This window comes from Numenius arquata, chromosome 2 (genome assembly GCF_964106895.1).
Source record: "Numenius arquata chromosome 2, bNumArq3.hap1.1, whole genome shotgun sequence".
Lineage (NCBI taxonomy): Eukaryota > Metazoa > Chordata > Aves > Charadriiformes > Scolopacidae > Numenius > Numenius arquata.
This window is the reverse complement of record NC_133577.1, coordinates 99815293-99842286: the sequence shown is the minus strand read 5'-3', so window position 1 is coordinate 99842286 and position 26994 is coordinate 99815293. Positions and strand designations below refer to the sequence as shown.

The window sequence follows — 26994 nt, the reverse complement described above, 5'->3', positions numbered from 1 at the left end:
TGAGGGACTGCTCAGATGTCCCTGTCGTTGGCAGGTCTGGTCTAAGCAACCCTCTGCCCAGGTCATATCCCCAACCCAGAACCCCTTGCATGCCCCTGTTGGCACCACCAAGAGGTGATACCAGTCAGGAGCACGTGCTGCTGCCTCCCAACAGGGCAGCACATGGGATGCTGAGACCTGCATCCCCCCTAACGACAGCCCATGGCATTTCTCAGCCTGCCCCATGGACCCAAGGCATCTATTCGGTATTTATCAGTCCTTTTGCACTGTTGAGATAAACCTGATCCCAAAGGAGACTGAAGTTGTTGGTGGGAGCCTGAGGGACAGGGCTTTGACAGCCATGGCTCAGCTTCTAACAAACCCAAAGAATGTGCTGGATGAGGACAACTCTTAAGTCATTGATTTTCAGCCCAGCTTGTTTTCAATCCTTCCCCAAGATTAAACACAAGTATTCCTGCAGAAAAATTCCCACTACTTGGTCCCAATGTTTTGCGTAACCAAATCAAGTCTCCACAGCATTTTCCTACATGACCGCAGCGCAGCTCCCCATCATTCACGTTAGACATGTTAGTCTGGATCTACACGGCTGTCACGACAACCTAGCACTGATCACCTGATAACAGAACAAATATTTGAGTCTGGGTTGGTTGCAAATATTTGCGCTCGAGCTTGTGTTTCTTGGTTGTAACTGATAAAATGCATGCTGTTCTTTCTGTCAAGGAAGGTCTAGTGACTTTTTCAGGTTACCTTCCAGTGGGATTTCTCTCCGAGTTTGCTATCCGTACTCTGGTTACTTTTACAGCCACCTCCAGCAGCAGCAGAAAGGGCAAGACCATACACAATCAGTAGGTCTGCATTTCATGTCAGATATTCAGTTTTCCATGTTAAATATTTTTAGAATTTCCTATTCGTATCTGCATTTATACATACAGCTATGTGAAAAGATGATGTCTGTCCTAGTTTTGACTGAGTCAAATTTCCAAAAATCTTGAACTTTTCATGAACAGCATGAAACAGCAGAGCTTTTGTTTCAGTCAGTTCACTACAGAAGGCCGAAGGAAATTCAATTAAGAGAAAAATATTCATTGTGCTTGCGTATCACCATATATTAGTCTTCTTCCTCCTGTTCTACAAATTGCTGGGGGCTATACTGGTATACAAGGTATACACCAGCTGAGGATTTGTTTTTGTAAACCCCTTCCGCGTTTGCACTCCAGCAGGGCCCGTGCCAGCGACTATCTCTGACAGCCCAGAAGAGATATGAACTGTAATTAATCGTGCCCCTGAGAGCTTTTCTTCCTGTTTGTCTGTGTGTGTGTGTGCGTGAGAGAGAGAGAGACCGTCTTTTATCTTTTGCCAAAAGTGGCTTTAATCCAGCGCTGAGCTTTTCTTCTTCTTCTTCGTGCATGTTCCCAAACGCTGCAGCATTTTGTGTTTTCAGGGTGGGATCAGCAAAAGGCAGCTTGCAGAGAACATCTTGCTCCAGAAATTTCAGAAAGCAGCCTTTTTTTTTCTTTAGAAGAGAGGCGAGGGAGGCGGCAGAAGTGATGACAGAGCTCAGTTTTGAAGACACGGAGGGAATGGCACTGCTTCACTGCGCCAGGCTCTCTGCTGTGCTGAAGGACTTTGGCAGCAAAGCTCCACCAGATCCTGCTGAGGCAGTCAGAGAGGTCACAGCTTCCCCCTTTTCTGTCCTTGACCTTCCATTCTTCTGTCAGAGGTCACCATCCTGGCATGGGGTGCTGTGGAGTGGAGGGGGCTGCATTTCACACCCAGCTGGTGAGGAGGAGGAGGCTGGTCTCTTCACCCGGCTGTGAAGCTCAGTGGAAAGAACTACTTTCCCCACTGCCACATCTCCCCCAGAGGCCATGGGGTCTGGAGAGACATTCTTCAGCCTGTGCCTGCTCCCCTCCCCATCGCTCCCTGCAGCTTGGGGGCTGAAGTTGTGTGTTGCAAAAGTGACTCAGACGCCCCCACCCCAGACTGTGGTTGTCCTCCTTTCTGCTCTAATTAACAATTTCCAGCTTAAGCAGACCTGTGCTGATAGAAACTGATATGAGGAATAACATCCATTGGAAGTGAACAGACTATGTATCATGCTGTCCACATGGGGAAAAGAAATAATGGTCAAAAAATATTTGGCCGCATTTTGGGATAAAACTGTGACACAGAACTCAGGACATTCATGTCTCTTCCTGATTCCAGTCCAATTTTACTCTATAGTTGTCTTAAAATTTCATAAATTGAGTAATTACAAATCACAGGCTCAGTGCCTGTAAATTAGAAACAGAATCATAGGATGGCCCAGGTTGGAAGGGACCTCAAAAGACCATCTGGTCCAATCTTTTGTGGGAAATGGAGACTAGATGAGATTATCTTACACCCTGCCCAATTGCATCTTGAAAACCTTCAGTGATGTGGACCTTACCATGTCCTGGGCAGGTTCTTCCAGTCAATCATTGTTCTCACTGTAAAAAATTTCTTCCGTATATGAAGATGAAACCTCTCTTGGTGCAACTTGTCCCTGTTGTCTCTTGTCTTTTCCATGTGGCTCCTTGTGAAGAGACAGCCTCTATCCTCTTCATAGGCACCCTTTAAGTCTCAAGGGAGAAGAGATGTCTCAGGGGACACCTCTTTAGTTTTCTCTTCTTAAAGGAGAAGAGATCTAACTCCTTCAGTCTTTCCTCAAAGGGCAGGTTCTACAGCCTTTTGATCATCTTTGTGGTTCTACTTTGGCCCTGTCCAGTCTGTCTGCATCTTTTTTGAATTATGGGGACCAGAAATGGACACAGCACACCAGCTGTGGTAAGTGCTGAGTAGAGTGGGATGATCACATGGCTATCTGCTTGAAATGCTCCTGTGGATGCAGCCCAGGATACAACACTGCCTGTTGCTCACCAAAACCCCCACATCCCTTTCATCAGGGCTGCTCCCCAGTCACACAGATCTGAGCCTACACTGGACTCTTTGGTTATTTTGCCCCAGGTACAGGACCTTGTACTTGTCTTTGTTTAAATTCATACTGTTCTTGCTAGCCCACTCTTCCAGACTGTCCACATCTGTCTGTAAGATGGTTCTCCTTTCTGAGTTGTCTACCTCACCACCCAGTTTAGTGTCATCAGCAAACTTGATGAGAGTGCTTTCAATCCCATCACCCAGATCATTTATGAAGAGGTTGAACAGGAGTATTAGGAGTTGTTTCCAGTGTAGATAAATATGGAAACTTCGATTTTATTCTGAGGCTAAAGAGACCATTTTGCCTCAGTCCCAGGAAGTTTGTGGAGCAGGTCCTCCTGGAAGCCATTTCCAAGGACATAAAAGGTGGGAAAGTGTTTGGTTAATGGCCAGAGTGAGTTTGCCAGAGGTGACGACCAACCTGATAGCCCTCCATGATGATGTGGCTGGCAGTCAGACAAGGGGAGAGCAGGACATATTGTTTACTTCGACTTTAGCAAGGCTTTCAACTGTATCCTTATAGCCAAATTGGTTGGACATGGGCAAGAGACTGACTACAGGATAGGTGGAAATTGGCTAGCTGGATGGTGGCTAACAAGACTAAGGATGGTGAGCAGCAGGGCAAAGTCCATCCGGTGTCTGGTTAATAACAGCATCCTCAGGGACCAACACTGAAGCCAATACAGTTCAACCTCTGTATTAAAAATTTGGACAACAAGATGAGGTGCACTCTCAGTGGTTTTGCAGATATCAAATGTCTTTATATTCAGCACTTTTGAAACCAAGTTTGGTGTACTTTGTCTGGTTTTAGTCCTCTCTGATACAAGAAAGGCATTGATAAAGTGGAGCAAGTGCAGTGGAGAGCCACCAAGATGGTCAGGGGTTGGAGCATAAGGCTCCTTATGCTTGGAGCACAGGGAGAGGCTGGGAGAGCTGGGCTTGTTCAGTCCAGAGAAGAGATGCCTTTGGGGAGACCTAACTGCTGTCTACAAAAAATGAATGGGGGTATAGAGAAGAAGAAATCACACTCTTTTTGGAAGTGCATAAGGCAGCAGATAGATACAAATTGCAACACAGAAAATTCCAATTAGATAGCATGATAAATTTATTTTTTTTTCCCCCACTATGAGGGTAGTCAAACACTGGACGGGGGTGTCCAGGGGCTGTGGAATCTTCATTGTTGGAGATGTTCGAAACTGAAGTATACGAGGAGATCCTGAGCAACCTGATCTAGTTGGCCTCCTAGTTGGAAAGCCAACTAAGAATGGAGGGGCAGGGTTCTGCATTTTCTATGGTGTTTTTCATTCATAGCAAAATGATTTTTCCCCCCTCATTGCTGTACAGGGCCAAGAACCAGTCCCTGTGGGGCCTGACTAGAAAAACAGTTGTCAGAAGATGTTTTCTTTTCTACAGTTACCTTTTTGTTGCTTCTGCTGATGAGAAAACCCACAATGATTGTGTTAAAAGCCCTGCAGAAGCCTAAATAAATGTTATCAGTCTTAAACCTTTTATCAACCAACCTTATTTTGTTAAAACATCCATGTTAAAATAGCTTGAAAAATGATACTAGGTGAGTCTGACGAGTTGCTTTCCATAAAACCCTATCAACTGGCACGGCTGTGATAGCATTCTGCTGCAAAGAGAACTCTTTATCAGTAACTCTGATGGTTTGCCCAGGATTGATGGTAAGCCCAGAAGCCTGCATTCAGATCACTGTACTTATGTCTTTAAAATAATGACACACAAATGAGTTTTCTTACAGGCCTCTGGAAATACAAGCCAAAACTTTCCCAGTTGGGTGCCAAAGACTGCACATTTGAATAATGTCTGCAAAGGCCAAGGGAATGGCAGATGCTTAAAATTAGGTCATGTTTATTTATATGTTGAACATGGGTTTAGGCATCTAGCTTCTTATATGAAAATTATACAAGTGTGAATATCCCACTTCCAGACAAGCATGGTTGTGCTTCTGATCATTTGCTTTGCTTGTATGTAAAAATCTGCTAAAAGCGGGTGTAGGCAGCAGGAACTCGTTTAGCGTGGCCGTGCCGGCAGGGGAGGGCAGGGTTTCCTCCACCACCAGGTGTCAAAAGCAGCATCAGATAATAGCGGAGGTGTGGAACAATGTAGAACATGAAGATAACACCTGCGTGGGAGTTTGCCACAGAGCAGGTCTGGGATGGAGATTACATGGTATTTGAAGAAAGAGACACAGAGAGGGAGGGAGAGATAGAGAGAAGGAGAATAACCCTTAAAATTATAATTAAAGTGGAAGGTGCAGAGGAACTGACATGTCCTTCTAAGCTACTACTGCTGAGGACAGGGCTGTCCCTAAGTTCAAACCATCTCACTTGCTGCCACTTACACTGCCACCAAAATGTGCTTTTCCAACTAGCTACATCCCATCTTCCAGGGCACAAGCTGAACATTGCCACAATAAATCCAACTGAATCTATTATATATAGTATTAAAACATTACAAATGCATTGCAATCAGCCTGTGTTGGTCCTGGCCAACATCCACAGGAAAGAAATTCACAGCAAATGCCTTTGCGGTGCTGCGGGCGGAAGGTGAGATTTTTGAAGATGATCTAAGTACATGCCTCAGCAGGGCTGATTTTCCTGGGAGGGCTGCTGTGCTCATGTGGGTGCACCGCTTCTGATAGCCAAACAAGCTTGTTCAGAACAAGCCGGGCGCCTCTGCACAGCCCTGCTTTATCACACAAGCTTCGCATTTAACATTGGCTCCTGAATGCATAAGTCATTTTTAAGTGGTATTTCTGGCCAGAAATGGAACATCTTTAGACATCAAATTCATATTTAAATCACTGGGAGTCAGATGTCTAAACACCTTTGAAAATCTGGTCCTGTGGCTTTCAAGTCACTGAAATGCATCTGTAAGTCTTAGCCAGAGGACTAGTTTGATCTTGCCATCTATTGATAGAAACCCGCAGCTACAGCTGGGAATGTATGTTCTTTACAATCTTCTTCAGGCACTGAACGGTTGGAGTCATTCAGCCTATGAAAATCATCTCCTGCCTTCACCGAAATGAAGAGCTAGCATTTAGAGAGTGTTTCTGTTGTCCCTAAAAGACATGCTAAAAAAAAGGCTTTGTTTCCTTTATTGTCTCTAAAACAATAGGACCCAGGGAAGCAACTGTTTCTAATATTGGACAATACACTTTCCCCCAAAAGACAAGCAGTTTGCTTTGTGGGATGCCTGCTCTGCTTCCAGTGCCCAGTTTGAGGACATGATTTCTGAGACAAACTTTGCAATTCAGGCCCCTTTCAGGTTTCTCAACTTGGTTGTTCAAAGATGCAAGTAGCCCAAACTGATCATAGTTTAAAAAAATTAAAAGAAAACACAACCAAACATTAACAAAAAAAACCAAGAAAAAAGTCTAATAAAGTATTTTGTGGCTAAGGGCAGGAGAGATGATTTCCAACCCTCCTCTGCTTCTGGAGCCTCAGTTCTTCCTCACTGTGTTTGTTCCCAGCCTTTCCTCTGGAGACCATGTACCTGCTCAACAGTGGCCAACTTTCTTATGCCCACTAAGCCACTTTATTCATGCTTAATTCAGAAAGGAAAGAGTTTATGGACCATAAGACCTCACATGAAAAAAATCACAGAGCTAGGGAGGGGAAGCAGTCTGGAAAAGGGATGGATCAGAAGCAATAAAAGTGCTTTTCCTTCTCCAGCATCTAGGGAACTTGTGACTCCTAATGTGGGAGGACTGAAACGTGCTATGTAGTCCTGAAGTTAATTTAAAATATAATCAACAAAGTACTTAAAAGAATGAACGTCTGCCAAATGAGTTAGCCATTAAAATATGCCCAAAGTATGTTATATAAGCAGAGTTTAATGCAACTGATGGTAAGAAAATATTTGGAGTCGCTAAGTCTGTATGTACCACAAATCAAAGTGTTGTGTAATTAGAATTATTTTGTCACCATCTTGTGGGACATTAGGGTAACATCTGGCATGCTCCTGATTTCAGCTTGTGGGTCCAATATGTGCTGAAGAAAATGGTTAGGAAGTGAATGCTCTAAACATTACACTGGTGTCAGTGCACACAATATTGTAAAATGAGCATTTTAGAGCTCCTGCAGTTTTATTGTGCTGCTGAGCAAACTTTCCTGTTTGCCGGCCAAATACTTCTCCCAAAGGCTGTGTGCAGCTTCTTATAAGAGTTGGCACAACAAAGGGGGAAGAGAAGTCAGATTGCTAACATAAACAATTATGTCTTCCCAGAGAAAGTCCCTGTTTGAGCCATCCGATTTCAAATGGTTTCCTTAAGACCTAATTTATTACTTCAAGTTCAGAAACTGCGCCTAGTCTGAAGATGTTTGAGAAATACACTCCCTCTCTCCATCGGCCCAGGCAGTCGGTGTCTGATGCAAACTTTTCCGGGTAAATGTGAACCAGATGTTTCCCCAATCCGGACTTGTGAACTTCTGTCCTGGGTTTCTACCCTGAGCCAGTGCGAGTGGGTTGGAGAGCTGCCACCCCCACCAAAACACCGAGCACCCTCTTTCCAAGGCCACCATGCAGCACCCAGCACAGCAAAACAGGTTTGTAGCCAACAAACGCAGCCTGCGGTGAGCTTCTAAGAGGGTTGCCACAGCTACCCCCCCTGTGCCAGCTCTGCCCATGGACGCCCCGCAGCCAGCCCTCTGGCTGCTGCTGCGTTAGCCGAGGACACTGTCTCTGAGAGGACTGCAACAGGGAAATCTGGAGTCAGATTGTATTTCCCAACTGTTAATAAAATTTCTCCTGGAATAAAAGTAGAGGAGCCGGAGCCACTTTATGTTACTGAAAACCACAAATTTCCTCTCCCTCGCAATCTGCCAGAGTTGCAGACTCTTTTGCAACTTCTTAAAAATTCAAGATGTTTTCCTCAAGTGAGCATCCCCCCCCTCCTTCAAAATGCACCCAGGGAAAAATGAGTGATCTGACTTAGCCTTGCTGCTGCTGAGGAGAGGGAAGGGTGACAGTGAACCAGCACAACAGCCCCGTGCATGGGAATACGTTTGCAAGTCTTTCATCCCTGTATCTTCACTGCCTGGGGATGTTAAAGGTTTCTGCAGCAAAAGGAAACGTTGATCTGAATGATGCTGATGTGGCCGAGGCGAGGACCGTAAGCTATGTGTGAGAGGGGCGAGGAGGGTCTCTTCACTCTCAGCCTCAGGGCTGCTCTGGGGCTGGTGAATTAAACGGGGCTGGGGCATGGGCTCTGCCTCGCTGGCTGTGGCATTAAATCGTCATCACATTTCATGGTGCTATTTTGGCCTGTCGGTGTGTGGGCATGTTTCAGAGAAGCACGCACCAGAGGCTCCCTGCAGCAAGCAGGGACCCCAGCCTCAGAGCAGGAATTTATACCTATAGACGTGTGGAGGTGAACTTTGTTGCGCCACTACTTAGTAGGGCAAATGTAGCCACGAAGGCACGATTTTATTCGATGCCTGGAGGGACGTCCAGCCTAAACCATGACACAAGACCTGTTTAAAATTTCATGCCTAGATTGACAGACACATTTTCTTATTAAGAAGTACCTTTGACTGTAATGCAGGCCTGTAGGGTGCTGGATGGGAAATCATGAAACAGATTATTTCCCCTTTTGTAACAGCGTATATCACCTTACATATTTCATTGTTCAGTGTGTTACAGTCACAGAGCCCTGAGGCTTCTGGTTGTATAGGACATTATAAAATAGACCATTGATGTCATTTGGAGCCTGTTGTTATTCTGGTAAAGAACTTGTGAAATTTGTTACAGGTGACAAATGTTAAGAACAGTCAAGAACCCTAAGCCAGACAACTGGAGATTTGAAGAAGACATCTTTCATATTTGCTTTGTCTTACTATTTCCAGTAGGCTGAAAGACAGGTGGCTCCTGAACTTCAGCAGGACAGGAGATCTGTCCTAACTGGGACACAGCAGACACCTCAGTGCTGACCCTTGGAGGTGGCCTGCCATGCTGTGTGAGCCACAGCCACACACAGGCTACAGAAAAAATATGGAAAAAATACAGCTGCAGAAAAAATAAGGTTTGGTTATGAGGTTCACAGAAGGCACTTCCAGGGAACCAGCTACCCACATTGCCTCCAGGAGATCATAGAATGGTTTAGGTTGGAAGGGATGTGAAAGATCATCTAGTTCCAACCCCATTGTCATAGACAGGGACATCTTCCACTAGACTGGGTTGCTCAAAGCCCCATCCAGCATGAAAACGCTAAGGCACAAGCTCTGTGCTGACCACTGAAGTCCATGCTGGAGGGAAGCAGCCCCCTCCTTTGCAACTCACAGATGAGCCCTTTCCTGATGACACCGTGACACTGTCACTGGAGCAAGGACTGGGTCAACCAGGTGTGTGGAAAAATAATACATTTCCCAGCCAAACAAGCAGAGGTTTTATGTATGCAAGGGAGATTCTTTGACATGCTCTGTAATTTAGCAATTAGGAGCATGCTCTTTTTGGGACGAAGACCTAGGTTTGAGACTATCATCTGCCACTTGCAGCTCTGTAGGGATGACAGCCTGTCTCCTGCATGCCAAGAGATCATTTTAATGTCCTTATACCTAATATTCTGATATTTTTAGCTCGTAATTGGCATGGCACTGATCACGTCATTTAGCTTTGGCTCATATGGTAAAGGCAGTGTGAATTAGCAGCACAACATACAACTAGATAGAACTTTAAAGCAAAACATGCCCTCAGCTTTGCGTGAAATTTCTGTTTCCAGACTGATTCTTGTTTAGCTATGGGGAATTTAACTGGCAACATTTCTAGTAGGACAGAAACGTTGAATAGCAACTCCTGATTTAAAAAAAAAAAAAAAAAGCCCACACAACTTGTTGTGTTACATCATTTCTACTATAAACCTATTAGCAATAGTATATTTTGAATAATAAACCACATGGTTTGTTCTGGACAAAACACTAGAGGAAGACACATGGCTGGGAACAAATGTCCAAAAAACCCCACAGCCTGATGTCTCAAGCATGGGGAACTGGATCCCAGCACTAGATCCATGCACCAGCGCAGAATTACATGCGTATTACTGGGATTCAGTGAAGGACTAGAAATATACTCTGGTATGGTGGCTTGTGGGATCAGAGCCAGCAGTCTTTTATTGTACCGAACAGCGGTCACACCAATTCACATACATTGCTTTGTAGTGTACCACATTACAAGCCCCAAAAAACCCCCAAAAAACTTTGCCAAGTTGCTTCTTATGCTTGTGCCAGCTTCTGCTTTCTGACATAGAAAATGCCACAGGCTGGATGAGGATTGCGTATGTGGGGGCAGGTGGTAGAAATATTTAAATATACAGTTATTTGAATCTATGTTTCTAGGGCAATAACATTAAAATATGCTACTTCACTTGTTTGGTTTTTTTTCAGTGAGTAAAACAGAAAGAAAAACAAAACCACTGAAGAACTACTTTCTCCAAAGGAAGGTTGTTTCAGTTAGAAAAGTCAGCACATACAAAAGGTTTGACACAATGTTTGTGGTGCATGGAACAAAGCAGAGGAGAGAAAAAGGCACCACACAGCACAGAATTGCCTGTAGATGTATTTTTTTATTAAAATTTCATGATTCTTATAGCTTATATATAATTTATTATGGCAGTAACAACAGCGGGCTGATAACAATGGTGGGGGGGTTGTGTGATTATGGGCGAGGGAAGCTTTTCAGGTAGCCAGAAGCTTGTTTCCATTTTAGAGATAAAGCCCTCCCTGTCCCTCTGCTCAGAGAGGGCTGTAAGTCACTGCTGGAAACAGTTCACTTCCTTCGCTGCTTTGAAAACATCCTGAACGTTGAATTGCACATGAAGCAATGCTGTCGACAGCTGGCCAGGCAAACACATTGCAGGAGGGCGTGCTTCCAACCCAAAGAAGATCTTCCTCTTTTCTGCCTGCCTATCTGCACTCTCCACAGATCCGTCTCAAATTAATCCCTCTTAGTAAATATTTGGCAGTATAATACCAAAAATATACCCAGCCACATAAGAAAGAGCAATAAATCTCTAACCCTGGCATGGAAGAGAGGACTCTAGAAGTAAAATAATCTTTTTTTTTTTTTTTACTGTACACTTTCTAGTACTGCCCTTATATTAGCACACAGGTTGTGCGTTTTCCCTTTGAGGTAACAACTACAAATTTACTCCTGTTTTCACCTCCTCTCTCAGAAGTTGCAAGCAGGAATTCAGTTAAGGTACTGGGGACAGTGTTACTTTTTTGGCAAAAGTAGTAATAAACCAGAGACAGAAAACAATAATTGCAGGGCAAAAGAATTCTTAGCTAAATACCTTGTAAACCCTGATGAAAGGGGCTACTGGTGGCAGCTTTCTTTGCCCCAAGTTGCAGACCTTCCAGGGGCACAAATACTAGCAGGGCTGCTGTTTTCTTTACTGACGTGTTAAATAAATGTTTTTACAACAACCCTTTTCTGCAAGACATTTTAAATACAAAACATTAAAAAGAAACTTTCTGCCTCCTGATTTTACAAGCACAAATTTTGATTTGTTTTCTGATCAACCACATTTTTAATTATTCCAGCTTCCAAAGAAACATCAAAAAAACCCGCTCACAGAGAATGATGAACTGACCATGAGTGTCATTACCACAATCAGTGAATGATGCCAGAGACAACTGAAGTGCAAAAAAGCATTTCATCCCACCAGATGTAAATATATGCTGCTGCTATGAATCACTCTAGCCTTTTGCATATAGAAAATTCATGAGCTCTCCTTGAACCTTCCTTGCTTCTGTAAATCAGACTGTAAAAGAAGACCATACAGTGATTTCAAAAAGAGTCTTTCAGTATTCATAAATGTGGGGTTTTGCTTTCCAAAACAAAATAGTAATGGTGTGCAAGACAGAAATAGTTTGTTTTATGTCAGCTACTTTGAGAGGGAGCAGTTCTCTACCATTTACAGCATGGCTTCTCCCCATTGCATGCTTTGTTTAATTATACAAATAAGATTTGAAAAACATATGTGGACAAGAAAATTTTGTTGCAGGAACAGAGAGAAAACACACGCACAGATTAAAGAAGGAAACATTTGTTTATTAAAAAGGAAAAGGTTCTGGATGGCAGCGCAGAGTCAGACATGAGACAGATGAATGTATGCACAGCTGTTCATGTTTAAAGGCAGAATATAGACATAAATACAGTTAGATCTTTGCTCTGCTCTGCTGCTACAGTATTTTTATACAGTTGATTCAAAGGAATATCTGCCATAACTGAACACAAGGAGAAGTTTATCAGAAACAGAGCACAGATTGCTTCTCTAAAGCCAGGATAAAGAAAGCCCAGAAAAGCCTCTAAAGCCACGGTATTGCAAAATAAATTTAATTGTGCAAAAGAAAATCACCTTCACCGGATGAGAAGATTAAATGTCAGATTCAACTCCAAGTCAGACACTTTATTCTTCTCTTTGAATAAAATGCAGGTAATTTTTCCCTGCTATCATCACAATTACTGCTGTCTGAAGGAGAGTCAGTATTACGAAGCAGGAATGCACTTGAAAAGCAATACCTTACCTTTTCTATGATCTATTCAGCCTATTTCCAAAGCACACGAGAGAGAGAGAGGCTGATGATGCGCCCCCCCCCCCCAAAGTTTTTTTTAATACATGGATACAATGAGACCGCCTTCAAAAATCAGAAAGGCTCAGGCCACAGGTCCTCAGATGGCCAAGTCCTACAACAGAGCAAAGCAGGCCTTACAAGGGATCAGAAGCCAGTCCAGAGGATACGGATGCTTCCCCAGGGTTGCCACTCTCTAGCCTGGAGGACTTTATTTCATATCAGTTCTGCCAAGCTGACCTCCAGCCCTGCTTTTACCTGCATGAAGCGAGTGAGGTACCATTCAACTGGTAAGTATAAAGGCATTTAAGTGGAATGGTGTAAGTGAACAGGGGGAGTGTGGAAAGGGTCCACAGACATGGAGTTTGTACCTCTGAAGCAGGATTTGCTTCCATAGAAAACATTCCTATGACTATAACCTGCTGGTGTGGCCATTATTCCAGTGTAAGTCTGTGTATAAACAACTTGAAATGTTTTTGCAATGTTTTGTTGCAAAGCATTCAATACCAAAAAAAAAAAAAAAAAATCAAAAGTACTCTGGTACCATTCACACAAGCATATTTATTATATAAATATTTTATAAATTACAAGATTTTAATTATAAATGTAAACATTTCTAGGAAAATAATGCTTTATATTCTTATTAATGTTTACAACAAATATAAGGCACATAGTGCAAAAATACATTTCTGATGCAGAGATCACAAAATAATTACCTACATGTGTTATCTAAAAAGTAGCTGCTTACACTTCTGTGGTACAGTATTGTTTTTAATTAATACATATTGCTAATTCATGGCTAACTCTTTGTGGGTAAAAATATGATATAGCTGCCATTTGATCTACCAATTACACTGGCATGCAAAACAACTATTTGGTTTACAAACTGCATATTGTCAGAAAAAGCCTGTATAGTTATCTGGTACATAACGTGTGTTATTATGCATGTAGAAAATTTTATTCTGAATACCTGAGAATTGGCCCTGAAACACATTATCTTTATATGCATACATATCTATAGTTCTGGACTGTAAAAGTAATAGAGAACAACAAATCAAAGAGCTAGATTGTTTTTTAAATCTTGTAGCTCTTTCATACAGTTTCTTTTCTGGAAGAAATAATTTTAACTGGCAGATGTTAGAGCTGTATTTACAAACACCGAAAAATTAAACTGAGTCAAAGATGGACACCAAAACCACTGTGGGGCTTGGTGCTGCCTCTGCCCAGGGTTTTCACGAAGGTTATTGAAAATTGTGTTGAACTGGAATATGAGGGGGACACACTTTACTAATATGCCATTGGCCAGTATAAAGGAGTAAGGCATATATAGAAAGTGTTTTAGTAAATACATATTCATACAATCATGTACATGATGCTATGGTAAAGAGAGTCCACTGCTTTTACAGCATACTTGGATGAGAGGCAGGGATTTAAAATCAGATTTCCAAGCAATTTTTTTCCTTATTTTTTTTTTCTGTAACCACAACAAAATTAAGCCTAGATGTTTAACATGTGCTATAGAGACTACAGAGGTTAAACCACACTTCTCTGGATTATTGCTAGCATTTGAGCACCACAAAGAATATAATGAAAGGGATGGGGAAAAATGCTTTTACTGACAGAGAAACGCACAGATCTGTAGAAACTATCTCAAGTATGTTGGTTATATACTTTTCTGCTGTAAGTTTTTGACAGATAATTCCTAAAAGGCTTCACAAAATTGGAAGCATTTGAAATTATTACCTGTCTCTCTATACAGCAGTAAGTCTTCCCTTTCTATATTTTAGCAGAATTGATCAAGAAAGCCAGTAGAGTATAAATTTTACCAAATACTGCATAAAGAATTGCACTGACTAGTTGCAGGTAAAGTATTACAATTATGGCACAGTTTAGAGCGTTACCCATGGTAGTAACCTCAGTGCAATTTACTTGCTAATATATACTGTACATTGAATTAATGCCTCTCCATTAAAACCTGAAGGTTTATGATTGTGATTTATGCACTTTCTAGCCCACAAACAGATAATACATCCCTGGATAAACACTGAACAAACCAGGAATTCTTAGTAGTGAGCATTACAGTAATGAGCATTACAGAGATGAAAGAGTTAAAATATATATTTACACAGCACCTACAATTTACACCTAAATGGCAGATGTTCCTGCTTGGATGCTCTTACCACATCAGAATTCTCACTGTATTTGAAGTTGGAGACCAATAATTGTGTTAGGAATACATTTTCCACAAAATCCTCCACATCTTCCATATATTTTAGTACCATCCTGGGAATTAGAGAAAGAGAACAGTCAATCAAGAAAAGTGATTGAAATCAGAGTTATACAAAAAGCTCCTTGAGGTCTGCACACAATAGACCTCTTGAAAAATTGTACCTACAAATACTAAATCAAGAGAGCACCAAGTTAGCAAAATGGGCACAGAGATCCTTTATCAGTATCGCTTTATACCTTCTTTCCTGGCTCACCATCCAAAGCTGTCTTAAACTGCATGTTTATTGTTCTTGTTCAACTGGTCTTTTGCTTTCCCACAGGAATCAAGTTGGAGGGAAGTGATCTGTAAGGATCCTCTGTAGTAGGGTATCTTTAATAAAATGGGGTTTTTGGAGTGTTGTGTTTGGTTGGTTTGGGGTTTTTTTTTTTTAAGTATTATTAGGTATCTTCAAAACTCTTAATAAACCCAATTAATATAACAATAGGCTCTTAAAATCCATAAGGGAAGAGTAGGCAGGCAGTGTTGATCAGATTAGATCCTGGGTAGTGTGATTAAACATAGTTTTTGCATTACATCTGGAAGAAGATTTAAATGGGTCAGAGCCCTTGAGCACTAGTTTTGATTCACAACTAGCTTTCACTAGAGAGTCATCACTTGCATGGCACAATATTCCAAGCCATAAGAGCAGGTAACGGGAAAACAACATCGACTTACGTGGGATTTGTGTATGTCAGCAGTTGCATAGTTGCCCTGAGCAATCCACCTCACTGTACTGGATAATCTCAGACCTGTACCAGCCAAATTAATGCTGAATTGACCCTAACAACAACAACAAAAAGTTAAAATACAACAAACTGCAATGCCTTGGTAAACAAAATTATTAAATTCATTCACACAGAAGCACAATATGTTGGAAAGAAGTACTACCTCCGCAAATGGTCAGTTAAGGCAGCACTACAATCAGAGAGCTCCTGCACACCTCCATACAATTCACTGAGGGCCTGAATTCCTGTATTCAGACCTATTTAAAATTGCCTAAATTCTGAGATCAAAGCTTTAGCAAAGATAACCCTTCTATTATATATGGTAGCTTTTGTATTTTATCGCTTAATAGTGTCATAGTCAGATATAGATTTTATACATATATTTGTATGGGTATATGTATCTGTGCATATATAAAAATATAGTATTTAGCCTTTATTCTTGTGATTCACTGAAATTCCTTCATAAAAATTTGGTCTTAGATTGTTCAGTATGGCAAACTTGTTTTGAGAGCACTTCTGTGTAAAGTTATTGTATTCACAGCGCTCTCATACTCAGGATGAGCTAACAGAAGCCCATATGGATAGGGTAGGTTGCTCTTCAAGTGCCCAGAAAGTGGAAGATTTCCATTTAATGTATAAAGCATCTGGAGGCAATTCATACAAATGGTGTGGAATGCTTTCCACAATTAACAGGCCCAAAGTAACTTCATTCACAGTGACATCATTTTGCAAAAATAAACGAGAAGTGCTATGTACAATTATAATAACAGCTTAACAGCCGTCTGTCATATCATGCAGCATGCTCAAGGCCAGAAACAGATTTCAAGGACTGAGAGTTCAGGAATGGAGGCCTTTTTACTGCATTTAAATTGTTAGTTTCAGGGCAGATCTTATAGATGGAAATGCATCGGTGCGAAACCAGGTGAGTAGAATGGCTTCCCAACAGAAGTTACAGATTGCAAATAGATGTGTATCATACTAAACCCAAAGAGTTTGCAGGTTGAAGGTACCCAATACTGAATCAACTGCAACCATTTTCTTGTCAGGGGTTAAGTCTGCCTAACTTAAGTACCTCATTTCTACCTAAATTGTACATAAGTTGTCTCTAGCTCCCTTGAATGTGTCCACCCACATGGCCTGTCTTTCAGTTTAAGCACCTAGGATGGGTGGATGGACAACAGGGATTCACCTCCATGCAAGTCTGAGTTAATCAATCTTAACTCCCTTTATAATCAGTGTAAAGAAATAAGCCCTTCCAAAGGATGGTTGACCTCATCCCAAGATGTCTAATAGGGTAAGACTAGCTGAACTGTTTTTCAGGGAATCTCATTTCTGCCAATGGACTCCAAAAGTAGCCGAGGTTGACCAGTTCGGCTTAGGGCTACATCTGCATGAGCAAAAAGGACACTGCAGCATGAACAGATCTGTTGAGTAAAAATGTTGGGTGAGAGAACCCAATGTCTGTACACAGTACATAGATAGAAGTTTTACTTTGGACTAAATCTCATCAAGTTCCATAGACTGAATCCTCACTAGCAGTTAGAGTACATTAAGGTCCTTCTTCTGGAGCTCATTGTTTGATTTAGTTTCATCCAGAAAGCATCCTGTTCATGTCTTTACTGCTCTGTGATGTGAACAAAGAAACAGTAAACTAGGACACTACAGAGATTAACTTAAAAAGCATCATACAGTCCAAACTGAAACACTAATATAGACACACCAATGGATGTATTATTTTAAATTATACTGCCAAGGAGGATTGATTTCCTCTGGTAGTCTTCAAAGACACGAAGAGTCAGGAGAGAAACAGAAAAGATAAAAATTCTGCAGGATTATCAAAAAGGAAAGTCACTGGAGGAGAACAAAAATTGAGAAAGGATTAGGGGAAACAAAGGATACATCACGTCTAGAGGGAGGGAGAGCGATACATTAATACATAGGAAGTTATACATACATGGTGCCTAGAGGGAAAGTGTGGAGTAAACATTTGAGGGAGAAACGGGGGGAGAGGGCGGGAGTTGGTAGAACAGAAAAGAGTAAGAAAAAAATGCTTCTTAATGTAATACACAGTCTAGACAGAATAGGACACTTGTTTAGAACCTTACAGCTCTAAATCAGTCACAGATATTTTTTTCCCCCTCTTTCGTTCACTTTTCAGTGGGATAAGAAATCATGAATACCTGTGGACATCTGGCAGCGCTGTAGCAATCTCCAGCTGTAGCAAATGGAACTGCTCTCCCAAGTATAGTTTGAGCAAAAAGAAAATCTGTGGCTAGAAAACAGAAAATAACTCAACATTTAAACTGCAGCATTAGGAGGTCAGGTGAAAACAATGAGAAAACACGAGGTTTTTTGGTTGGTTTTTTTTTGTGGGGGTTGCTTGTTGTTTGCTTGAGGTTTTTTGTGTATGGTTTGGTTTGGTTTGGCATTTTGGGGGTGGGGGGGGGTTGGTTGTTTGGTTTTGTGTTGGTTGTTTGGTTTTTTTCCAAACTACATTTCAAATAGTCCATTTTGGTTAATGCAACATCAAACCACCCTATAAGCCCAGTTTCCTTTCTGGGATAGGAGGGGGTTAGGAGGAGGAGGAGGGATGTGCAGTTGGATGCAGCTCCAAGTAAGCTGGTTGTGGGCCACCTTGGCACCTTCAGACAGTCTTGAAAGTGCTGCAAGATTCCCTGTCCATTTCATAAGTCCATCGAGGTCTGAGATGAGACCAACTACAGCATAGGAAGACTTTTCCTAGAAAAATATACCACGGAGTAAAAGGAAATGGATTAATGGGAACAAAACCTCAGAAACTGAAGCTAGTTCACGTGTAAATATAAATCTGCAAGATTCATGCCACTTGACCACTTGAGACAAAATAACAAGGGAAGTAGTGGTGATTTCTCCTTTTTTTTAATTTTATTTGAAATTCCCATTGAATTTCCATAGGAAATAAAAATTTTGTTTATCCAAAAATGGCATAATTAGATCTATGACTAGGTCAAATGATAATTTCATAATCACAACCAGTGCAATTTCAATAGAATGCTCACATTGGCTAAAACTACCAAAATGCTTACTTTGAATTTGCATGGAGGCTACATCAAATCTTATTTTGCTAAAAACCGTGAAACCAGCTGCAAGGTAATCATTTCGACAGGCACAGTCTTGCCTTCTGCTTCCATTGAAAGGGCATTCATACGGATTCTGCAACCTAGAGAAGAGCAAAAATTTAGTTTTCCTTTTGGCATTTTTCTGTAACATCGCATCATAGTGAAAAATAATTGCATTCTACTATGCCGCATAACAATATTAAACAATAGTTACTGAAGAAGAAGCTCAGCTATTAACCTTGGCTCAACTGAAACACTAATTTCTACACCATTTCTACTAAAGTCAAGATCGAAAATTTTTTAAATAATTTGGTGCAATTAACACAATTTCAGCCTGGAAGTATCCACATTTCTACGTTTCTGTTTTCATAGAGCTGGATATCCAAAACAGAAAATCAAGGAAAAAAATTTTACTCATCTGTTCTCACAAACTTAAGCATTATTTTATTCTTTTATTTTGGAATAAGTAAATGCACTTCATAAAGTTACAGAACCGCTTTTGTACCTGAATCCATATACTTCAGAAAAGTTGTCTGCTTCACCTTTTACCAATGTCAAATATTCTTTGGGATTCTCTAAGTGCATGCCTGAGCAATAAATCTACAAGAGAAAATACAACCCTTCAGCAAAATCTCTATTAGAAAAGTATTATTTCATAAAAATATGTGCTGATAAAAAACTCATAAATATTAAGAGTACCTTTATCATCCTTCCCTTAATGTTAAGTAGGTATTCACCATCCTTTCTAATCCCTTTTTTAATCTGGATATCTTTGCAGGTGGTAAAAATTTCACCTTCAAAATGAATGATTAAATCATATTAATATTTCACGAATAGAGCTTAATTTTAGGAGTTAATTTGCATAATTGTTCTCCAAATACATTTATAGCTTTATATAAATAACCTGGGAAAACATTAAGTTCAGCTGAAAACTGCAGCTGTCACTTACATTCTTCCTTACGGCAGATCTTTCTGGCATCTGGTTTTAAACGTGGCAGGCACAAGTCACTGGATAAGCCATTTTCAGTCATGCATTCTACGGTTCTCTCCTTTACCCCCTCTCCACAGGACACTGAGCACTGGACGTGGACAGCCATCAAGAGTTAGTTTGGAAGGTAGTAAATAATTATGTCAGCAAATTAGTCTTGGCATTCTCTTGTGTTTGAGGCAGCACCAAAAATCAGCTTGCACTTCTGTACTCACCGTGGTCCACTTCCCCACCCTCCAGGTAGCTGCTTGTGAACATCCTTTGATATTACATTTATAAATGTACGGGGATGGCTCTACGGGGCATTCTCGGTACGCTACAGTTCGAAGGCCACGGGCACGCTGATTTGGAACAGAATGGATTCCAACACAGTATGTGATCCTCTGGCGGTAACCGAACCCACAGCTGGCTGAGCACTGAAAGAAAATCCCCAAGCACAGGCATTATTTCTAGTGAAACAACCTTTCTGCAGCACTGCAGGTACAGATAAGTCAGCTCTGATCCTCGCTTTGGCAAAAGCCTGTAATCCAATGCGTGCCACCTCCGGGCTGGTTCATCAGTGTGCAGAAGTGAAGGTCTACAATAGTTATGCCTGCAAGGAGATGGGAAGTCCCATCTGGGTAAGTTATCAAAAGATGCTGTCCTTTTCTCAGAGTCAGAGAGGTTCCAGATCAGTTCCCTCTCGGCTGCTGTACACACACAGACACGCACACGTAGGTAGTGCAGGTGTGCAAGGGAAACAAGGCACTCATCCATCACCTCACTGAAATCAAGGAAGAGATTTTTGTTTACTTCAGTGAGATCAGCTTGCAAGAGAGTTCCCTGGGAACCAGCAGAGGAATACTCCTGTAGGGGCAGCTGTCCTCTAGCTGGTGTTCATAGGTCCCAGGGGGGCTACCAGAAGACTGATAACAGTCACTACAATAAATCATGGCTGACTGGAAGGTTCAACGTGGAGAAAGTTTGGACACCCATGTTCAGATGAAAATATAATTTTTTTTTTTTCTCTGCACACATAATGTACGTTTTACAGCAATATAACATTCTTAAATGTAAAATTATATAAAAGAAGTGTGAGCAGTATAATTAGTTTACCTGTGACAGATCTCCTGAAAACACAACATATTTAGAGGGAGCTATCCTGCAGGTTTTGGTTGATGGAGGCTTTGTTGCAGGATCACAGAAGCTTTCATCCACTTCAAGCTGTTTTTCATCCACACACTTAACTTTCCGGTATATTTCCTTTCTTCTATGGGATGCTGAGCACTGAGAGCGAGAAAAACAGTCACAGTTTTTGTACTTAAACTAGCCATTTACAGAACAGAGTTATTTGCTGATTGCCACACATCAGTAAAACTCAGACAGTAACACCTTTTATGACATCCGCTATCAGTGTCAGACTGAATTACTCACTGAATCAAAATCCTTTACTTTGTTTTCAAAGTTCAGGTACCTCTAATCAGCTGAAAAAACAATTGTGTATTATGACATGACACTGTAACTGTTGGGTGAGACAGAGAAGAAAAAGAAAACGTCAAGCCAAGATGATAGGTTGAGTGTAAAAGCTTTTCTGTATGAAAAGGGAAGAGACAAAAAAAGGATTTCACTGAAATAGGAAAGGAATAAACCGGTCTTGAAAACAAAACAAAAAGAATCCCTGAAAGCATGTACAGGATATTACACCGAGACAGGAAAACAAAACTGCCTGCTAATGAAACCAGTGGCAGCTTTGGGCAGCAGCATCTGTTGAGCCTGTGCCTTTGCCCTGAGTGTCGTCAGACCTCTCCCCATGGCAAGGTGATGGGATGGAGAGTCGTCGCATTTCTGCCAGGACAGGATGAGAACCTTGGTGCTACCAGAATCCAGAAAAGTGGAAGTACAAGATAAGTAATACGTCTCAACAGCACATCACAGCTATGGGTGCCTTAACTAACTGTTAGATCTTGCTGCGATAAAGAAGGAAGGTTCAAATACACAAACTCCAGTCTCAGCAGAGGCAATTATCAATAACACCACCTACTACAGTCAGACCTGAACCTAACAATACTAATTTGGACACAACAGCAGTGAATTAGAAGACTCATCAAGTTCTGATACACAGATCAAGCCTATTGTTCAAATTTTATTACTATTGACTCAACGAGGCAACTTGAAGTGCAAAAACAAGATGTTGTATGGTAAAACAACCCTGCTAGAGGAAATCTCTGACTTTACCAAGTCAGGTCTTGACAACATCAAAAAGATGGAGAGTGTGCAAATTTCCTGGGCAGCCTGTTCAACAGCCTGAATTGTCCTGAATTGAAAAGTTTTTCTTAATACCCAGTTTGAACCTCTATGGCTTCACCTTACTCCCATTGCCCCTCGCCTTCCGACCATGCAACACTGCAGAGAGTCTGGCTCTGTCCTCTTGGTAACTTCCTTGCTGTGGACTTGTACCAGGTGGAGTGTGGATACAGTCGTCTGGTTAACTTACAGAAACACCTGATCTTTTAATGGCATGGAGCAGATCAAAATATTAGACACATAAGGAATAACCCAGTCATGAGGTAATAGGGGCAGGCAGAAGAATCATTTTCATTATGCTTTATGCATTAGTCTTGTAGACATTATTCTCTTTAGCATGAAAATACATATTTGGTAGGAGAACGCTGGCTGCTGCTACCAGCCAGCCTCCCAGCTGCAAGCTGGAGAAATGCTAGATCTGGAAATTTTTCTGCTATGCTGTGACTGGCGAGGCAAGGAAATGAGCACTCAGAGCTGGGACAGCTGGGCAAAATACTGCGAGTTCAGCGGAAGACGTACTGCAGCGGGAGTGGAATAGAGATGGATAAACACTTGAACTACTATTAATTCTAGATGTACAGGGCTATATGTGGATCTGGTGAGAGAGGGGAGATGAACCCAGGAATTCCAAGCAATCAGCAATATCCGTGTGGAAGAACTGATGAACTAGCCAGAAGATGTAGTGAAACAGAATGAATTTGTAGGGGAGAGCTCCAAATACCCAGCTGGGGTATACAAATATTTGACGGGAAAGGAAAATGCACCCTCATTCTCTGAAAGTTTGTATTTGTGCTAAAAGGACATTCTGAGCCACTTCCACTAATTCCTGATTTTAACACCTTCATATGAGAAGAGAACAGTTGGAAGAAACATATATTGTCAGCTTTCTCTCAATACAGCTTAACAGAGGAATACATGTCCGAACTGCATGAATATAATCCAGGTTTTGCAGAGCACCAACAAATAATTTCTATGTTAACAGTAGTCAGCATTGTGTCCTGAGATTTTGAGACGTCACATTCAAAGTTTCAGGGGTTTGCCCTACAAAATTTAACAGTGCAGATTATTAAGATGACACAACTGCACAAACTGGCATTTGTTTTATGTTACAGTAAGAGACAGGCTCTTCTGTGCACCATTTCAGGTATTATGCATAAATTCTGTGTTTCTCTCTCCCTCTTTATTTACCTTTGTATGTTTGCACACGTGGATACAAAAGTTATTAAATTTTTAGCATGTAGAAAATAGTCATCACATCTTTAAAAATGACAGCTCTCTCCTCAAATCATCGCTAGATTTTCTTAAATATTGAAACGCATATTTGGTAGGAGGATGCTGAGTTTTATTTTGCTTCTTATCTTTTCTGACAAGTCTTCTATGTAGATCTTCTAGAAAACACTGCTGTCCAAAGGTTTTACCTCCGTGGTTTTTACTTCCAGCTGACATTTCTTTTGTATTTCTTTTCTTAAAAAGTGAATTTTTTAATATTTCATAGTGATGTTTTATTAAGCATTTTATGCACTATATAAAGAATTTTGTATTAAAATTACACAGTTCTATCAATAGGGACCTGCTCAGAGCTCCACCAGAGCTTTTGGCTACAACAGTAGACAAGTAAATCCTTTATACGAGTAAACAAAGCCTTTGACATTTTTTGCCACTCTCTTTAGGTTTGCAAGCTCGACCTTCAAAACATCCAGCATAGTCACTTGTCATTATGCAACATAACAGCTATTAGAAACGTATCCAAATGGGGGGGGGGGGGGGGGGGGAAGAAGAAAAACTTATGACATCACTCTGTTATTCACACAAGTTGAAAGCTTTACTTACATCTTCCCATTCATCTGCCGACCACCGGTACTGCAGGCAGGCAGGCAGCCAGCAATGCCTCTTGCTAGCGGGCTGGGTACCATGATTGCACATGGCTTCACTCACTTGACCCAGGCCCTTCAGGTGACAGTAGATGTCCCTTTGCTGAATCCCCACTCCGCAGGATACAGAACACTGAAATCGATCAAAATTAGTTATGTCGGTGTGAAATGAGACAGTCCCCAGAAGGTTCAGATTACCAAATACTTTCAGTTTTTGCAGATATTTACTTTTAATTACTCTTAAAATGAAAAAAAAAAAAAAAGGAAAATATAATAAACTACTTTTTAATTCGTAGATTTCATTGCAATGTACATATAAAAAAAAAAAAATTCCTGGCAATTATTTCCATTGAAGCAGTGTGTCATGAATATGATCTTGTCTTGTACTCTCACAGAGAACATAATTAGACCAGATTTTACATACCTCTTTCCATCTGCTGGCCTTCCAAGCAGGACATCTTCCAGCTCTACATACTTTATACGTCCGTGGTTTTTTCAAATGTCTGCAGTTTCCTTCCTCTATTTTAGCTTGGAAGCTATTAAAACAATGCACATCACGAAACTTCAAACCTTTTCCACAGGAAACAGAACACTGAAAAGAGAAGTGTGTTTCATTACTTTACTAAAAATCTCGAAGTAATAAGAAAACCAGAAGAAGCTGTGGCCTCTCCCAAAATGGACTCCGTGATTATAGGAATAAGTTTCTGTATATGACACATCTACTGTACATATCTGAAGTTTCTGTGTAAGCTCCCTCACACTGAGTGCTACTGACCAGATGCCAAATACCTCTCAAGGGCTGTTCATTCATCGAGGTCATCATTGACAAATACCTGAGCTCAGCCATCCATACCCGTGCAGGAGACAGCTTATTATTACAGTCTCACGAGAACACGCTCTAGTAAACTCCTGTTTCCAGTATGTATATTGCTATTTTCATGCAAGCATGAAAATTTCATTAAAGAAAGGAAAGCACATGAGCATGAAATTATCATTAAAGAAAGGAAAAGGCAAAATCATGGGTATGCATGTTTCCAGCTATTAGGCCATGAAGTCATGTTTGCTCTGGCATCTCCCTTCCGTGAGCTTTGGGTATCTTGCTCTATGTGACCAAGAGGGACGAGAAAAGGCATAAAGCAGACACTATAGGTTATGGTGCAGTCCCTGGAGGCATGGCCTTGCCCGGCTGCCCTGCTACTCTGTTTTCTCCAGAAAGTTGCTATGACAGAAACGACTGGCTCTAGGACCACCCTCCTTCCAACATAAACCCAATGGGGCTGCAAATACATTTTGTGAAACCCACCCTGGCAGTACACACCAGCTGTGATCAGGGTGTGTCTGACAGATTGGTCTCTTCGGGAGAAACAGCCATTCCGCTGCTATAGTCCTGGACTGCCATGTGACTTTCATGAGGTTTGAATTTAATTCTTCAAACCAAGGCTGTCCTATTCACCTGCAGAGCAGAGCTGCAGGTCCTAGGGAACCTTCAGTCAAACAAGGAACATCTGAAGCACCTCTAAATTAGGTGGCTACTCAGCTGACTTAGCTTGGATCGTGAGCATTCTGAACGTAAGCACTTAAGTATTATGACTCTTTTAATTTTGTCATTAATCTTCCTATCTTATGCCATCCTATCAAAAAGTTTTGATCAACGGAGTTAATTCCTTTTCTGTATGGAAAAATAACACACTCAATTTGTTCTAGGATTTCCTCTGTACTTTATTTTACACCTGGACAAATGTTTCCTACACAATCAGGTAGGGAATTAATACTCAAATCAAAATTTAATTTCTAAGTGGATGTGAAAAGAAGAATTTAAATATAGACTTTCTTCCAAAGCACTCAAGATATTTCTCTTCCTTTTCTCTTACACTGTCATCTGTGTCACTGGCATGACACACTAATAAAATCAAGCACTTTTAAAAACATATATCTTCTATTTTCAGGAAATGAAATCCAGAACATCCATCTTTCAGTGCAAAACCTGGCAAATATTTGCCTGAGAACAACAGCTGGAGATAGGGTTTTAAAATATAGAATAAGCAACTATAAGAAATTAATCTACCAGGAAAGAAACATTTTTCATAATAACTATCCTTCATAAAACAGAATCTTGGCTGACTGACTTGTCCTCAAATACTACAAGGATTCCTACGTGTTCTTAAATATTTATATACGTTATCTTAAAGGTTTAATTGAAACTGCCAATGCATTTAAAATTAAATCTTTGCAGAATAAAGCAATAATTTAATTTATCACACGATACAATGAATAGCATGTTTCTCTTAAGCAGCTATAATTGTATTTGCAAAAAAATAAGAGTACTGATTTGGTCACAACTTGCCTTTTATATGTCTGCTATACAATTCCAGTAAATAAGATCGTTTGTTTCAAAATTTAATCCTTTTGGTCTCAGCAAATTTTTCAAATTTATCATTTAAAAATACTGTCTGTGTAGTTTTACAATTTATGTTTCATTAATTTAGAGACTACATTAGGGTAAGAAAATACTTCCTAGAACAGAAATTACTTATAAAGAAATTCTTTCTTTCCTTTTATCTATGAATAATGTAGGTCAGAAAACTTAAAACTCTGCAAACCATATAATTATAAAGGGCTTTCAGAAAACTCAGCTCTGAATTCAGAGGGTTTAATTATCAAAGTAGGTAAGATAAAATTTATGCATGAAAACTAATATACTGATATGATCTTGATAATTGATTTTTCCCTTCCTTAAAGCTTTTTTAAGGAATTTCAATCATAAAATGCAGACATAAAGGATCCCTAAACTCTGAAGAGTCTTCCTTTTCATTCTTCAGTAGTATATCAGTGAAGTGCATCACAGAGTTCCTTAACCTCCTCCTATGATGTGTTAGGAAACACCACGTGCCCCTCCTTCCTCAATGGCTTTCACCTGTGAGGCATAAATTAGGCTCCAGAGGGCTACCAGACAGAGAGAATCCTTCTGGGGATGGCAGTTAAGGCTGAGAACTGCAAACACAAAAGGTGTCCTAAGAAGTCTCTGCTTCAGGAGATGAGGCTACCACTGCATAGAATAATCACACTCATCATACTCACTTTCTCTGCCCTCAACATTAAGATAACACTTCTCAGTATACATATGTATTTGTTCATACAGTTTGTATCTTTTAACTCAACAAAAATGAGATTTATTTTACGGGCCTAATGGTTGCTAATAGCAATAGAATATG

At 40.8% G+C, this 26994-nt stretch overlaps 1 protein-coding gene across 1 annotated transcript in view; it reads right to left on the bottom strand.

The window, feature by feature from the left end:
- Positions 1 to 14741: 14741 nt before the first annotated feature.
- The window catches only part of ADAMTS20 (ADAM metallopeptidase with thrombospondin type 1 motif 20), a 96623-nt gene continuing 84370 nt past the window's right edge, over positions 14742 to 26994 (bottom strand). The window contains exons 29-39 of the mRNA XM_074144533.1: positions 24207 to 24374; positions 23742 to 23915; positions 20724 to 20894; positions 19844 to 20044; positions 19590 to 19719; positions 19340 to 19434; positions 19146 to 19240; positions 18608 to 18741; positions 17723 to 17814; positions 15493 to 15597; positions 14742 to 14831 (exon numbers count right to left, since the gene is read on the bottom strand). Coding sequence (XP_074000634.1) covers positions 14742 to 14831; positions 15493 to 15597; positions 17723 to 17814; positions 18608 to 18741; positions 19146 to 19240; positions 19340 to 19434; positions 19590 to 19719; positions 19844 to 20044; positions 20724 to 20894; positions 23742 to 23915; positions 24207 to 24374 — 1455 coding nt within the window. The remainder of the gene's footprint in view (positions 14832 to 15492; positions 15598 to 17722; positions 17815 to 18607; positions 18742 to 19145; positions 19241 to 19339; positions 19435 to 19589; positions 19720 to 19843; positions 20045 to 20723; positions 20895 to 23741; positions 23916 to 24206; positions 24375 to 26994) is intronic.